The following is a 14,279-nucleotide window of genomic DNA, read 5'->3' as shown; positions in this document are numbered from 1 at the left end:
AATATCCCAGATTGGATTGACTTCGAGGGCAGGGTGAGGAATCTCAGAAACGCCACCTGCAAACCTCCCTAAGCGCGGACATACGAGGGAACACCCAGACGCTTCGTACTCCGGTGTGTTGTACGGTGAGCGGATCACGCCTTTCCTACTTCTGCCTGGGTGTGCTGGAAGTTGTCCTCTCGTCGGAATCTTCCTTACGGTTGCGTTGCTGCTATTAGTTTTTCTGGCTCATGTTGCGGCGTGCCTTCACTCCAGCAACAGGTCTGGCCACCTTGTGGTCGGGCGCCAGTGCACTTGGTTTCCCAAGTTACGTACAAGGTCGTTCTCCGACATCCGGGCGGCCGCGTAAAAACGATGCGCCTCCTGCCGGAATCGGTGTTTGAGCAGCGGTACTCCCGCTACTCTGTGGAGTTCTCCGGTGCTGAAGTCTCGTGGCAGGTGAAGCGCTAACCTAAGTGCCATGTTATGGACCGTCTGCGGCTTTGCGATGGACGAGTCGGACGCGTTACCCCACACCACAGCAGCGTACTCTCTGGCCTGATTAGTTTCAGGTACAGCGTTATGCCGTAGTGTGGGGGCAGGGTGGTTGCTGGGTTCAGTAAAGGGTACAACAAGCACAGTCTGCCAAGCGCCTTACCCCTTACTTCCCCGATGTGCACCATCCACGTCAGGCGCCGGTCCAGAGTGACACCTAGGTAGCGTCCGGTGTTCGACCATGGGATGGGGCCTCCCATGATGCTGAGTGGCTGCAAGTCGGCAGGAATCTTCTTCCTGGTGAAGATCATCGCCTGACTTTTGGCTGCGTTAAACTTGAGCCGCCATTTGGTGGCCCAAGCCCCAAGGACGTCGCAAGCCGATTGCAGGCTGTGACGCATCAGCCGGGCGTTGATGCTTCTGCCGTACAGCGCAGTGTCGTCCGCGTAGAGCGCAACGTGCACGCCCTGCCTTCTCGGGACGTCGGCAGGTGGCAGGTGTACAGTGAGTAGAGCAAGGGGCCGATGACGGACCCATGCGGTACTCCAGCTGCTGTGGGGCGTGCTGTCGACGTCCCGTCGTCGGCGCGCACGTGGAAGGTGCGCCCAATCAGGTAGGATTTGAGCAGGCGGGCGTGCGACACCGCTAGGCCTTGTGTAAGTAGTTTATACTCTTACACAAGGCCGTAGTGCAACACGCTGTAGAAGGCTCTGGAAATGTTCAGGAGTACCGCCCCAAGATACTCGCAAGCTCCAGCGCCCCCATCGCCTGCTCTACCAGTCGAAGCAGTTGCTGCTGCCGTGTGGAGTGGCCCCTCCTGAAGCCGAACTGTTCGTCAGGTAGCAGGCCTTCCTCCCCGACGTGACGCCACAGCCTCCTGCAATACAGCCTCTCGAAGACCTTCGAGACTGCGGGCAACCGGCTGATGGGTCTGTGGTTTTGCGGCAGCCGCAGGTCTTTTCCGGCCTTGGGGAACGCAGACGCTGGGCCACAAGCCGGGGGTCGAAGCCCGGCGCGGGCGACCGAGTGAGCGCCCGCGGCGCGGACGGCGGAGGGAACGCCCGAGGGAGGCGAAAGGGAAAGCTGATACATACCTCACGCCTGCCGTCCTTTGGCAATACATCGGCACACTTGACGATGGCAACAAGGTCGATTGCCAAAATGTTGTGTCCTTTGTACTCTCACACAAGGCAGTTCACCTGAGATTTATTTCGTCATGAAATCCGCCTGGAGAAATCTAAGAATCATATTATTTAATTAATGTAAAGCTCACTTTATTCTAAAAACGGTGTATACAGGGTGTTACAAAAAGGTACGGCCAAACTTTCACGAAACATTCCTCAGACACAAATAAAGAAAAAGTGTTATGTGGACATGTGTCCGGAAACGCTTAATTTCCATGTTAGAGCTCATTTTAGTTTCGTCAGTATGTACTGTACTTCCTCGATTCACCGCCAGTTGACCCAATTGAAGGAAGGTACTGTTGACGTCGGTGCTTGTGTTGACATGCGACTCATTGCTCTACAGTACTAGCATCAAGCACATCAGTACGTAGCATCAACAGGTTAGTGTTCATCACGAACGTGGTTTTGCAGTCAGTGCAATGTTTACAAATGCGGAGTTGGCATATGCCCATTTGATGTATGGATTAGCACGGGTTAATAGCCGTGGCGCGGTACGTTTGTATCGAGAGAGATTTCCAGAACGAAGGTGTCCCGACAAGAAGACGTTCGAAGCAATTGATCGGCGTCTTAGGGAGCACGGAACATTCCAGCCTATGACTCGCGACTGGGGAAGACCTAGAACGACGAGGACACCTGCAATGGACGAGGCAATTCTTCATGCAGTTGACGATAACCCTGATGTCAGCGTCAGAGAAGTTGCTGCTGTACAAGGTAACGTTGACCACGTCACTTTATAGAGAGTGCTACGGGACAACCAGTTGTTTCCGTACCATGTACAGCGTGTGCAGGCACTATCAGCAGCTGATTGGCCTCCACGGGTACACTTCTGCGAGTGGTTCATCCAACAGTGTGTCAATCCTCATTTCAGTGCAAATGTTCTCTTTACGGATGAGGCTTCATTCCAACGTGATCAAATTGTAAATTTTCACAATCAACATGTGTGGGCTGACGAGAATCCGCACGCAATAGTGCAATCACGTCATCAACACAGATTTTCTGTGAACGTTTGGGCAGGCATTGTTGGTGATGTCTTGATTGGGCCCCATGTTCTTCCACCTACGCTCAATGGAGCACGTTATCACGATTTCATACGGAATACTCTACCTGTGCTGCTAGAACATGTGCCTTTACAAGTACGACACAACATGTGGTTCATGCACGATGGAGCTCCTGCACATTTCAGTCGAAGTGTTCGTACGCTTCTCAACAAAAGATTCGGTGACCGATGGATTGGTAGAGGCGGACCAATTCCATGGCCTCCACGCTCTCCTGACCTCAACCCTCTCGACTTTCATTTATGGGGACATTTGAAAGCTCTTGTCTACGCAACCCCGGTACCAAATGTAGTGACTCTTCGTGCTCGTATTGTGGACGGTTGTGATACAATACGCCATTCTCCAGGGCTGCATCAGCGCATCAGGGATTCCATGCGACGGAGGGTGGATGCATGTGTCCTCACAAACGGACATTTTGAACATTTCCTGTAACAAGGTGTTTGAAGTCACGCCGGTACATTCTGTTGCTGTGTGTTTCCATTCCATGATTAATGTGATTTGAAGAGAAGTAATAAAATGAGCTCTAACATGGAAAGTAAGCGTTTCCGGACACATGTCCACATAACATATTTTCTTTCTTTGTGTGTGAGGAATGTTTCCTGAAAGTTTGGCCGTACCTTTTTGTAACACCCTCTATTATTGCAATAGTGGCAGTAGGTATATTCAGATAATCAGATTCTAGTACTGGAAACTTCACTGCTCGTTTTATTCCAGACTGACTGAAGAAAATCAACTATATTGCAGTGTCTTTTAGGGCATTTGCACGAAGCATAGCTCCAAAATTCGATACAGAATAAACTAAAAATTTCATGGTATTTGAGGCGCAAGAATAAAAATATTGGCTTTGAAATTAGTATTTAGGGCTTGGCAAACAACATCCATATCGCACAAAAACGTTGAGACTACTTTTCAGAACGCGGTATAGGTGCAGTCATTGGTGAGATGTAATCGTCCAGGGAGGAGCGTACGGTGAAGCAGATCGCGGCACCGCGCTGCCAACGAGGTAGGGAAACAGCCGCCCAGGCTGCAGAATCAACATTAATAAAACCGACAAACAGCAGGGACGGGTTGCTGACTGGAAATGGAAGACAACAGGTCCTATGAACATATATCGGCAAACGCACCGTTGCACGGTAGGTGGCGCTAACGAATGAAGGTTCCTCTGACCACATGCCGTGTCTTCCTTGGGTGTTGCAGGCTGTGCGATTGACGCAGCGTACTGTAAACAGCAGAATTGTCCGGCATTCATGTCAGGAACAAGCCGAAATGATGTCTGTGTATGGCCAAGCAGATGCAAACGTCGGGAAACAGCACGGCTGTACCAAAACAAGTACCCGTCACAGACTACAACGACATCACACAACATTTCAAGCCCTTATTGGGCATGGCTCCTTTCAGACAGACACATCATTGTACATTGGCTTACGGCATGTTGGTGAGACATTTGCCTGGAGCTTGTACTAGGGTTCGTTTCAATGGCTGTAGAACCAGGTCCTCCGAATCTGGTGTACGCACAGCCCACCGCCTCCCTGCACCTTCGTCTCCCTGAAAGGACCCATGATCACACAAACGCCCAAAAACGAAATGTTGTGTCTGAGAGGGTACTTGTTTTGGTACAGCCGTACTGCTTTGCCATACACAAACACTCTCTCGTCTTGTTCCTGACATGAATCAAGGACCATTCAGATCCTTATGCTACGCTACCTCAATCACACAGCCCGCAACACGCAAGGACCACACGGTGCGTCGTCAGAGGGACTTGCACGCGTCAGCGACGCATGTTCGTAGGACCTGTTGTCCTCCATTTACAGTCAGGAATCTGTCCCTGCAGTTTGTCGGTTTTATTAATGGTCACCCTGTATATACAATTTCTGACGTTAATGCTTGACATATTGCTTTAAACCATTACCGTAAGATTATACTTCATGGAGAACATATTATTTAAATTTAAATTTTCAAATACGGGTGGTACACTACTGTTTGTAAAATGCGAAACACTCAGAAGCAATGGTCTGCAACACGCTGCGATAAGAGTACATGTACAAAGCCATGCTGCTGCTGCTGCTGCTGCTGTAAAACACTGGCGACATCTGCCAGGTGTGGGGGCAGTGTAAGCAGCGTAGCTGCTGTTCCTGCTGTGACATCAGGGTTGAACTGAGTTGCCTATCTTTGTGAGCTTCCCTCTGGGAGCGTCTCTGACTATGGAGGCGCTCTAAGTTGCGTCATCGACACCGCGGGAGTTTGGCTACTCCTGCAGGAGGTCGGGCCAACGCGTTGTCGGCCTGTGGTGGACCTGGCGGCCAGCCCACGAATCAGGCGGCTGCCAGAGTGTTCAGCAGTGTTGTAGCCGGGAGCGATCCTGCAGTAGCGGGACGCCTGCTTCCTCGTGAAGCAGCCTCGTTGTGTAGCGAGGCGGCTTGAGGAAGGCAAGGCTCACCGCCCTGTTTTGGACGCACTGGAGCGTCGCGACGTGCGTGTCGGCAGCGTTGCCCCACACCACGGCAGCGTACTGTAGAACCGGCCGAACCAGGGCCAGGTACAGAGTGAGACCGTGGCGTGGAGGGAGTGTGGGGGAAGGGTTGAGCAGCGGGTACAGCGCCTCACTGCTCGCCCCCTGACGTCACGGACGTGAGACAGCCACGTCAGGTGCCGATCGAGCGTCACTCCGATGTATTTGCCTGTCCGCAACCGTGGGATGGGGCCTCCCATGATCGTGACCGGCTGTAGGTCCGGAGGCAGCCTCTTTCTGCTGAAGACGATGACCTGGCTCTTCACAGCGTTAAATTTTAAACGCTATTTAGTAGACCAGGCACCCAGGACGTCACATCCGAGCTGGAGGCGGCGGCGCATCTCGGCCGCGTTCATGCTACGGGTGAACAGCGCCGTGTCGTCAGCATAAAGCGCTAACTCCACGCGTGCCACCCGCTGTGCGTCGGCTGTGTAGAGGTAGGAGGGGGCCGAGAACCGAACCTTGTGGCACTCCCGCTCGAATCTGCCGATCGGTGGAGATGCCTCCGTCTGCTCGGACCTGGAATGTTCGTCCTGAGAGATAGGAGCGCAGCAGGACCGCGTGTGACGTCGGTACCCCCTGTACAAAAAGTTTATGGACGAGGCCGTCATGCCACACGCAGTCGAAGGCCTTGGAGACGTGGAGAAGCACCGCCCCGAGGTACTCCCGCCTCTCCAGCGCTCGGATCGCCTGCTCTACTAGGCGCAACAGCTGCTGGCTGGTCGAATGGCCGCTCCGGAACCCGAACTGCTCCTCAGGGATGAGCTGCTGGTCAGTGACGTGGCGTAGCAGCCGCCCCACGTACAGCCTCTCAAAAACTTTGGGAAGGGCCGGGAGCAAGCTGATCGGCCGGTAATTCGCTGGCTGTCGGGGGTCCTTCCCGCTCTTTGCAATGGCAACCACAACCCAGAGCGGAGTATGCCATTGAAGATGTCCGCCAGAGTCCGGTGCACCTCCGGCGGCAGCATCCTCAACAGGCAGTTGGTGACTCCGTCCGAGCCACCCGCCTTCTTGGGATTGAGGCGACGGAGCTGCAAATCGACTTCCTCCGCCGATCTCTCTTCGATCTCGTTGTCGTCGGCCCGCGCGGCGAGGAAAACCGGCAGGCGGTCCTCCAGTAGGCGGACGTGGTCGACCTAAACCGACCTAAACCTCGCCCTCGGCGGGTTGAAAATTGTCTGCAAACGTGTCGGCGAGGACGCTGGCTTTTCCGTCGGGCTCGCAGACAACGTTAGCACCCACTCGGAGAGGCGGAACGCGCCGGTGTCGAGGAAGGAAGCGCTTAGCGGGTCGCCACGCGCTGCCGTCCGTCGTCGTGAGGGTGGCCACAAGGCCCGCCCACTCCCGCTTTTTGTGCCCGTCGATGGCGGCCCGCATCTCGCGCCGCGCCCTGCTGAGGCGGCGCTCCGTCTCCGGCAGCCGCGTGAGCTGCCACTCCCGAAAGAGGCGGTTCTAGTGGGTGATCGCCTCCAGGACATGCGGCGGGAGTTGGCGCGACTTCTCCTCTGCGGCTGCGAGTGTGTGGCGCGTGGAAAAGGCCAACGCCCCGTCGGCTCCTTCCACGTCCGTTTCAGGCGCTCCCTCGAGGCGGTCTGAGACCTCTGCCCGGAAGCGGGCCTCATCGATGCCGCGGGAGTTGGGGCGGGCAGCCGGCGAGGACGCGCCGATGACATCCGTGTCGAAGACGACCGGGAGGTGGTCAGACGACAGGGCGCGTCGGACGGTGGCAGACGTGGAGTGGCAGACACCTTTCAATACAGCGATGTCGAGCACGTCGGGCCGGCCTCGGTGGGGAAAGACGGTGTGGTCGTAGATCCCCAGCACGATCGCGCCGTGCCGTTGCGTGGCGCGAAGGAGGCGGCGGCCACTGGCGTCGGTGATGCGTGTGTTTGACGTTAAGGTCGCCCGCAAGGAAAATGTTCCCGCGTAACGCCAGTAGAGCATCGAAGTCAGCCTCCTGCAGCAGTCACATCGGCGGCCTGTAGGCTACAACGAAAGCTGCACTTCGTGGTGTTTCAGGGAAGCCTGTAAGGTTGTTGCTTTAATTTGCTATGAAAGCGGTGCTGATAGCCAATAAAAGCGGGTTAAAAGCTGTGAGCTGTCTGGGGAAGTTAACCTTGCATTACTGAGCAACTGTTTCACCAGGTATCCAGTCTAGTTTACCAAATTCCCAACCAGACTAACATTAATTATTATTATCTTTTAATAGTCGTACGACAACCGGTGATACGTATATAAAAAAGAGAATTTAAATAAAAAGAAATAAATCAGTTTATATTTGGAAATTTATTTTAACATTGATCATTGAAATTTCAGCATATTAAACTCGATTCATAACTAAGCTGGTGCCGTATTTAGGATTGTGAAAATGTGAGACTGTAATCTTATGGAACACATCAAATATGGAGCCAAGATTGGGAGACTGCATACAACACTGCATTCATAAAATAACACACAAAGAACGTTGAAACATATGCAAGAGGAAATTAACCACAACCAACCGATTCAATTTTCACCCAAAGAAGTTACGTTCGTAGCACAGTCCTGTCCGTCATGTAATTAATACACACTGGTATACTAAATTCATACTAACTTTCTGTGAAATCTTCCCGAAAAGAATAGCTGAGGGCTACTTTGATGATTACACCACATGCTTCACGTGGTCAACTTGGTTTACACAAAGAGTGTAACTCCACAATAATTTTGATAATTAAAATAAATTAGATCGAAAAGCAATTTACAAAAGAAAAACCTCGTACTGGTTACTATCGTCTTACTATTAACCTGATGGGTCAAACAATTGTATAAGCACGTGGTACTGGTCTCACAAAGTACACCCCACGTGGGTTGAACATAAAGAAAAGTTGCTATTTTGAAAAATATTGTCAAGGCAAGACGTTATAATCTCACGCACATTCACATTGAAGATTGATGATGCTAGTTAGAGTTACTGATCAACACGTGGTTCCACTTTACTCATAAAGTAGTGACAAAGCAACTACCGGAATATATTATGAACTTCACACTCGAATTACACTGCGTTGCAATTTAAGATAACATTAGATATTTTAGAACTAAACCTGAAATAAAGGTGATTAAATTTTCAGTTAGGGTGGACTTAAGAAATCCATTGTCCTACGGACTTAGCATACACGCCTTAGCCGGAGATCTTACCACTTCAGACGCTCGCCGCGGACAGACTGACCTGCGCTCCTACCGAGCGTGCTTCCCAAATACAAACGGAAGTGACCAGAGAGGCAGCTTCCTATACCAACATGACAAGGGACAGACAGGACCATACTAAGCATAGAAACCTCTCTGCTTTTAGAAAGCGTAGCTACCTGTTCCGACGTTGGCCCTGCTGTTCTCTAGCAGACAGGCTTGTCTGCTACCATCCAGCATGCAACTACTTGCTCATTCATCCTCTCACACAGAAGGGAAGGGGGATGACAGTATTTTATCATATACAGTATATAAAAGAAAGCGGATGTAGGTTCCATATGAGACTGTGTGACATGAATTACATATAAACTGTGTTTTAAAGTGTAGTAGTGTGACAGATCGTTCTTGTTTATGTGTAAAAGTAACAAGTTTCACTGCTCATTCTCCTCCCAGATAGTCAGAAACACCACAGTAAATTTAGAAGAGGAATTTATGCCGTAAATGACAACAGACTTAAGAAATTAACATGAAAGGAATCCAACAGAGACCTTTCATAACCCCAACGCTCCAGGAAAAGACTGTGCAGGGAATTTTCTGGCCATGCTAGGACATTCCCAAGCAGGCTTCTCACACCCAACTTAAACCAAAAATGTAAAGAAAAGGCAAAAGGTCACCAGCTACTTGCTAAAACACAATAATTTCAACAAATCTTTAAAATCTACCAATTTCAAACAGAAAAAGAACACAATGTGTGACACCTATTTAAAAGATAGTGTAGACCTAATTCGGTCAGCAAGTAAAAACAATGGTTCCTGTGTCATTAATATGAAAACAATTTCTGGTTGTTACCCTTATGTAGTTCACCAGTATTTGCTCATTGCAAGAGCCAACTGATCACAGGAAAATTTATGACTGTTTATTAACAAGCAAAATTTATGAAAATAGCAAAGGTGCCACAGCAATTAAAAAAGAACATGAAAATAACATCAGTATTATAAAGCAGAACATTACAATGCACAATCCGCAAAAGCAAAAAAAGTGATAAGAGAAAAAAACATGTTTTACAAAGTGGTTATCACAAAAAACTTCTATATCTTTAATTAGCAAACAATGATCACTGTGTCGTTATACTGAAACCACAATTAATTATGTGATTGTTACCCTTATGGGGTTCCTCACTATAAATATGCCCCATGCAAAGGCTAATAGATCACAGTCCAATAAGAATGAAAAGCTATCTGAATGATAAACGAAGCAATGCCACAGCAATGAATTTACGAAACAAAATATCACAAATCTAATACATCACACAAAAGCAAACATTGATAAATGAAACAGCTCTGAAAGTACAATAGTCAACGTCTAAAAAAAAAACACCAATCAATATAACACCTGCAAAATACAAGAGTCAAAGTCTAAAAAAAAAAACAACAAATAGAACACCTGCAAAATACAAGAGTCAGTATAATAAACACCAATAAATCGAACCCCTGCAAAACACATGAGTCAAAGTTTCTGTGACAGAAACACACATATATGCACTGGACTAAGAACCGTATAATCACTGTTCACTGACACACTCAGTACTTCCACTGTTCCGAGGCACAATATAAGGGGCGGGGGAGGGGGTTCGTCGCCGCAGCTGTCAGTAGGGATTTTTGTCCATCTGTTGCGTGCAATCCGCCGTCTCTGCCCTCCCATGAAGCTTTCTCTTGGTGGCCCGTGTCACGTACATCTCGATTTGGTTCCATGTTTGTGTTGTCAAATTCGTGCGGTATCCTCGTTTGACACGCCAGGTTGATATTCCTGGGCAAGGATGACACTTAATGGCTCTTCTTTGTGCCACCCTTAGCGACCAGAGAACATCGAACCATGATTTACTGTCGCTTGACAGTGGGCATCCGTCAGGAAATGTTGATAGGCGTCGTTGAAGTCTGCCATTTTCTCTGGACAGTATCTGTCAAAAGGCTCCACGCCCCTTTATCCCCTGTCTTCTGTCGTTTCACCGCGCCCGTCTCGCCACGGTCGCGTGCGTGTGGTGCGTTGCCAGCAGTTGGATTTCCGCGCGGTGGACCGCTCGCCCATCTGAGGTCATCGCCTCCACGGAGGGTCGCACTGGGGCGGCCACCCATTAGCTCCAGCTGCAAGGGAAGATGACAACAGACTTAAGAAATTAACATGAAAGGAATCCAACAGAGACCTTTCAAGCCTTGATGTAAACGGCCGTCCCTCCGCCATGCCCACCTTGACATGTATCCCAGGCTTCAGGAAGGTCTCGCACACGAGGCAAATATCGATTGCTTCGTCGCGCAAGAACTCCCTGAATTCCCCTTGCTGTGGGAACAAGCTGTTTGCGTTAAAAGCGCAGACGGTGAGGCCACGGTTATGGTGATTATCCGTGGCAGGGTTGAGGAACAACGCCGACCTGGAGGGCCGCCGTGACCGCGGTGACGAGCACCGAGAGTTGCTCGAGCATCTGGCTCAACGACCGCAGAAGTGATCGGAGCTCAGCTGCGTCTGGTGCAGTGGAGGCGGAGGGGGCCGCTGGGGCCGCCTCCGCCACAGGGGCGGCCGACTGCGGCCGCTCTGGAAGTGTGGACTGTCGGGGAGCAACAGTTTCCGGCCGCAACTGCGGCGCAGCGCGAGCTGCTTGCGGCTGCCGCTGCCGCGGCTGAGTGTCGGTGGCAGTCTGTCGCGCAGCGGCGAGGGTGATACGCCCCGAGTGCCGGCGACGCCTGAGTGGGCGGGCAACCCTCACGTCAAGCGCGGCTGCGGGGGTAGCCGCCCTTTCGGGCGAAGCCGTGGACGGCGCAGTCGGCTGCTGTCTCTCTCCGACGGGTTGGCCAGAGCGCTGGGATGGGGCAGGTAATTCGCTCTCGGTGGCGACAGCGAAGCTGGTGGAAGAGTGCACCTTACGAGTAGGGGTACCCTCGCCTCTCTGCTGGTTCCGGCCCCTCTTCAAAGCCGAACAGTCTCTATAACAGGCAACAGGCGGTATGTGGAGACGTGGTCCAGCCGCTGGCAGCAGAAGCACGGAGCCCTATTGCCTTTGGCCCGGAGTGGTCCGACCTCAACCTTGACGCGGCCGACCCGCTGCACCTGGAAAATCGGAAGACGAGGACAACCCGGTACAGCGGCATATCGCGGTGGGTACGGGGAGACTTCATCGAGCCCGTGGACCTGACGCCGAAACCCGTATCCTCCAGTTCCTCACGGAGGTAGTCCGCGCCAAACTTGAGGGGAAGGTGGCGAAATACCACCTTCAGAAGTTTGAGCGGCTCGGAGGCGTGGGTGTAGCAATGGAGGCCGTCCTTGCAGATGGCGTCCATTACTGCCCGGTACTCCTCGCGACCGTGACCTCGTCACGGCCGGCAGTCTTGACAGTAGTGGACGTGGCCACCCTGTCGAGCTTCTGTTGGAGGTCCTTATACACGCCGTCCCATCGGACGACGATAGGCTGCGGGGGCTGCGGGGGTGGCGGGGGCGGCGGGGGCGGCGGCTTCTTCTGGGGCGGCACCAGAGGCGCCTCGCCGCCCTCTATCTCGTTGACGTTCGCCCCCGCAAACGTGCTAGTGGTCGGCAGCGGCTGCGGTGGCCGCAGTACGGCAGCCCTGGCGGTGTGCCGCCGAGGTGGGGCGACGAAGCCGTCCTCATCAGGCTGCCGGGACACAGCAGTGGGCCGCTGCGGCCTCTTCGGAGGTCGCGCCTCGGCGGCACGCTGGAAGAGCCCGCTACAGTCCTCCCAGCCGCTGCGGCCTCGCGGAGTCGGAGGTCGAGGAGTGAGTGTCCGAATCGTCACGAGTCATAGCCCGACGCTTCCTCCGCGCTCGGGCTTCGTCAGAGTCGGTGTCGCGGCGCTCCGCCTCGGCAAGGTTCGCGTCCGGAAGGTCAATGGTCTCCATCTCGATGGCCTCTCGAGCCGTCTTTGCGCCGTCCAGACCGCAGGGATGCCCGGAGCGCAGGACGGCGCGTCAGCTAGCGAAGCAACGGGTTCTTCTCATGTCATAGGGGCTAGTGGGGCAACCGGGGGAACATCGACCTCTCGGGTGGCCGAGTCCAACGGCGCAACTCCCTTCGAGGCCGCCGTCGCCGGGACCGCAAAATCCTGCAGTGCGACCGGCGAGGCTCTCGGTGGCACACCCGACTCTTGCTGCCCCGAGCTCGGCAGTGCAGCAGCTTTCCGGATATTACAGAGGGTCAGTATGGCCGCCTCGTCGTCATCTCGACCGGGTAAGAGCCCCCGTGAGCGAGCTTGTTCCTAATAATGAACCCTCGGTCACAAGAGCGCGAGTCATCAGTGGAAGAGTGAGCCCGGTCGCAGTCAGTGGTGGGAAGCTGGTTCGTCGTAAGTGGGGGGCCGCGTGGGGCCGCCGTCGGGGTCGATTCAGTCGCCTGAGCTGTCGCCGCCGGACGGCGATCCGCCACACCCTTCGCATGAAAACACTCCTCTCGCAACGACATCTCAAACCGCTCTGTACGTGCGCGCGTGACGCGTCGTGCGTGTACAAAGCCGTAACCATGGCAAGTTACTTAAATGGCAGACATGTGACTAGCACGTAGGCCCAACAGCGTCCTCTTTTGTGTGGCCAGACAGGTCAGTGTTCCGTATGTCTCAGTCGGTGCGGAGCCGTCACACGAAGTGGGAACGTGCAACCGAGGGCCGCTACGTCTCGCCGAAATCACAGGGTGGAATATCGGCTTGCGAGTGCGTCCGCACTGGACAGACTGATTGGTCTCTGGTAGGCGGGTCTGTCGCTCCGAGTCATTGTGGCTCGTGCAGGGCACGCTGCTCCAACAGTGAGGCGCACGTGGTACCAGTGGGCAGAAGAGGGCCGTCCACAGCGCCGACAGGCTACTGCACGACGCAGCGCGACCACAGCGCGACGTGACCGCCGTCTTATCCGCTTGGCCGTAACGCACAGGACAGCTTCGTCCGTAGCTTTGGCGAGACGTTGGAGCACTGCAACAGGTGTGGACTTGTCTGAGTCGATGTTTTGACACCATCTTCTGCGGGCTGGACTGGAGCTACGGAGGCCATTGCGTCGGCTTCAAATGACAAGCACCCACCGACGCAGCAGACTGCAATGGGCACGTGAACGCCAAACTGGCGTGCTGAGCGGCAAAATGGCAGCGATTTCCAGGAGTCGCTCTTCACCTTGTGCTACCAGTAACGGAGCCACACGCGTTCGACGCCGTCGTGGTGGACGCAGTCGAGCAGGGTGTACTGTTCACTGGCATAGCGGAAGATGGCCGAGGGTAATGGTTTGGGGCGGCATCCCCTATAACATGCGATCTCGCCTCCCTACATCAGGGAGGTCTTAGTCAGAGGAACTGTCCCTCCTGCAGGCCATTCCACATGCCTTATTTCAGCAGCCCGACTGCAAGTGACAAGGAGTGTGCAAGCTTTCTTGGAAGAACGAAGGGTACCACCGCTTCTCTGGCCTGCCCGTTTGCCTGACGTGTCGCACATCGCAGTGTGTGGAATACGGCCGGTCGGCAACTTGTTCGTTGAGATCCTCCTGCAGACACAGCTGACTGTTTGTGGACGCTCCTACAAACCACGTGGCAGCATAATCAGGCGATCCTTCATTCCGTGCCCCGACGTCTATCGGCTCTGGCTGCAGCACGTGGTTGTGTTGTTCTGTACTGAACTTTCACAGTGGCACTGCACGTACAGGTCTGTAATGCTAATGACTTGTGTGGTGTCATGTCACTAACCGGTGGACTAAATTTCATTGTAGTCATATCTCACGGTCGTGGTGTTTCACTTTTTCCAAACAGTACCGTAACTCTATGGCAACGGCCTTGCCACAGTGGATACACCGGTTCCGGTGAGATCGCCGAAGTTAAGTGCTGTCGGGCGTGGGCGACAATCGGATGGGTGTCCATCCAGCC

At 53.2% G+C, this 14,279-nt stretch overlaps 1 protein-coding gene across 1 annotated transcript; it reads left to right on the top strand.

Annotated features, from left to right (window-relative positions):
* The first annotated feature begins 11,683 nt into the window (after nt 1–11,683).
* Nucleotides 11,684–12,646, top strand: LOC126195780 (uncharacterized). The gene has a single exon (XM_049934413.1). It carries the CDS (start codon nt 11,684–11,686, stop codon nt 12,644–12,646), a length of 963 nt encoding a protein of 320 aa, XP_049790370.1.
* Nucleotides 12,647–14,279: the final 1,633 nt, after the last annotated feature.

This window comes from Schistocerca nitens, chromosome 7, assembly GCF_023898315.1.
Source record: "Schistocerca nitens isolate TAMUIC-IGC-003100 chromosome 7, iqSchNite1.1, whole genome shotgun sequence".
Lineage (NCBI taxonomy): Eukaryota > Metazoa > Arthropoda > Insecta > Orthoptera > Acrididae > Schistocerca > Schistocerca nitens.
The sequence above is the reverse complement of the archived record's forward strand: the minus strand, read 5'-3'. Positions and strand labels throughout refer to the sequence as shown.

Excerpts from the sequence above, each read along its gene's own strand:
- LOC126195780 (XM_049934413.1), top strand. The coding sequence starts at position 11,684 with ATGGAGGCCGTCCTTGCAGATGGCGTCCATTACTGCCCGGTACTCCTC.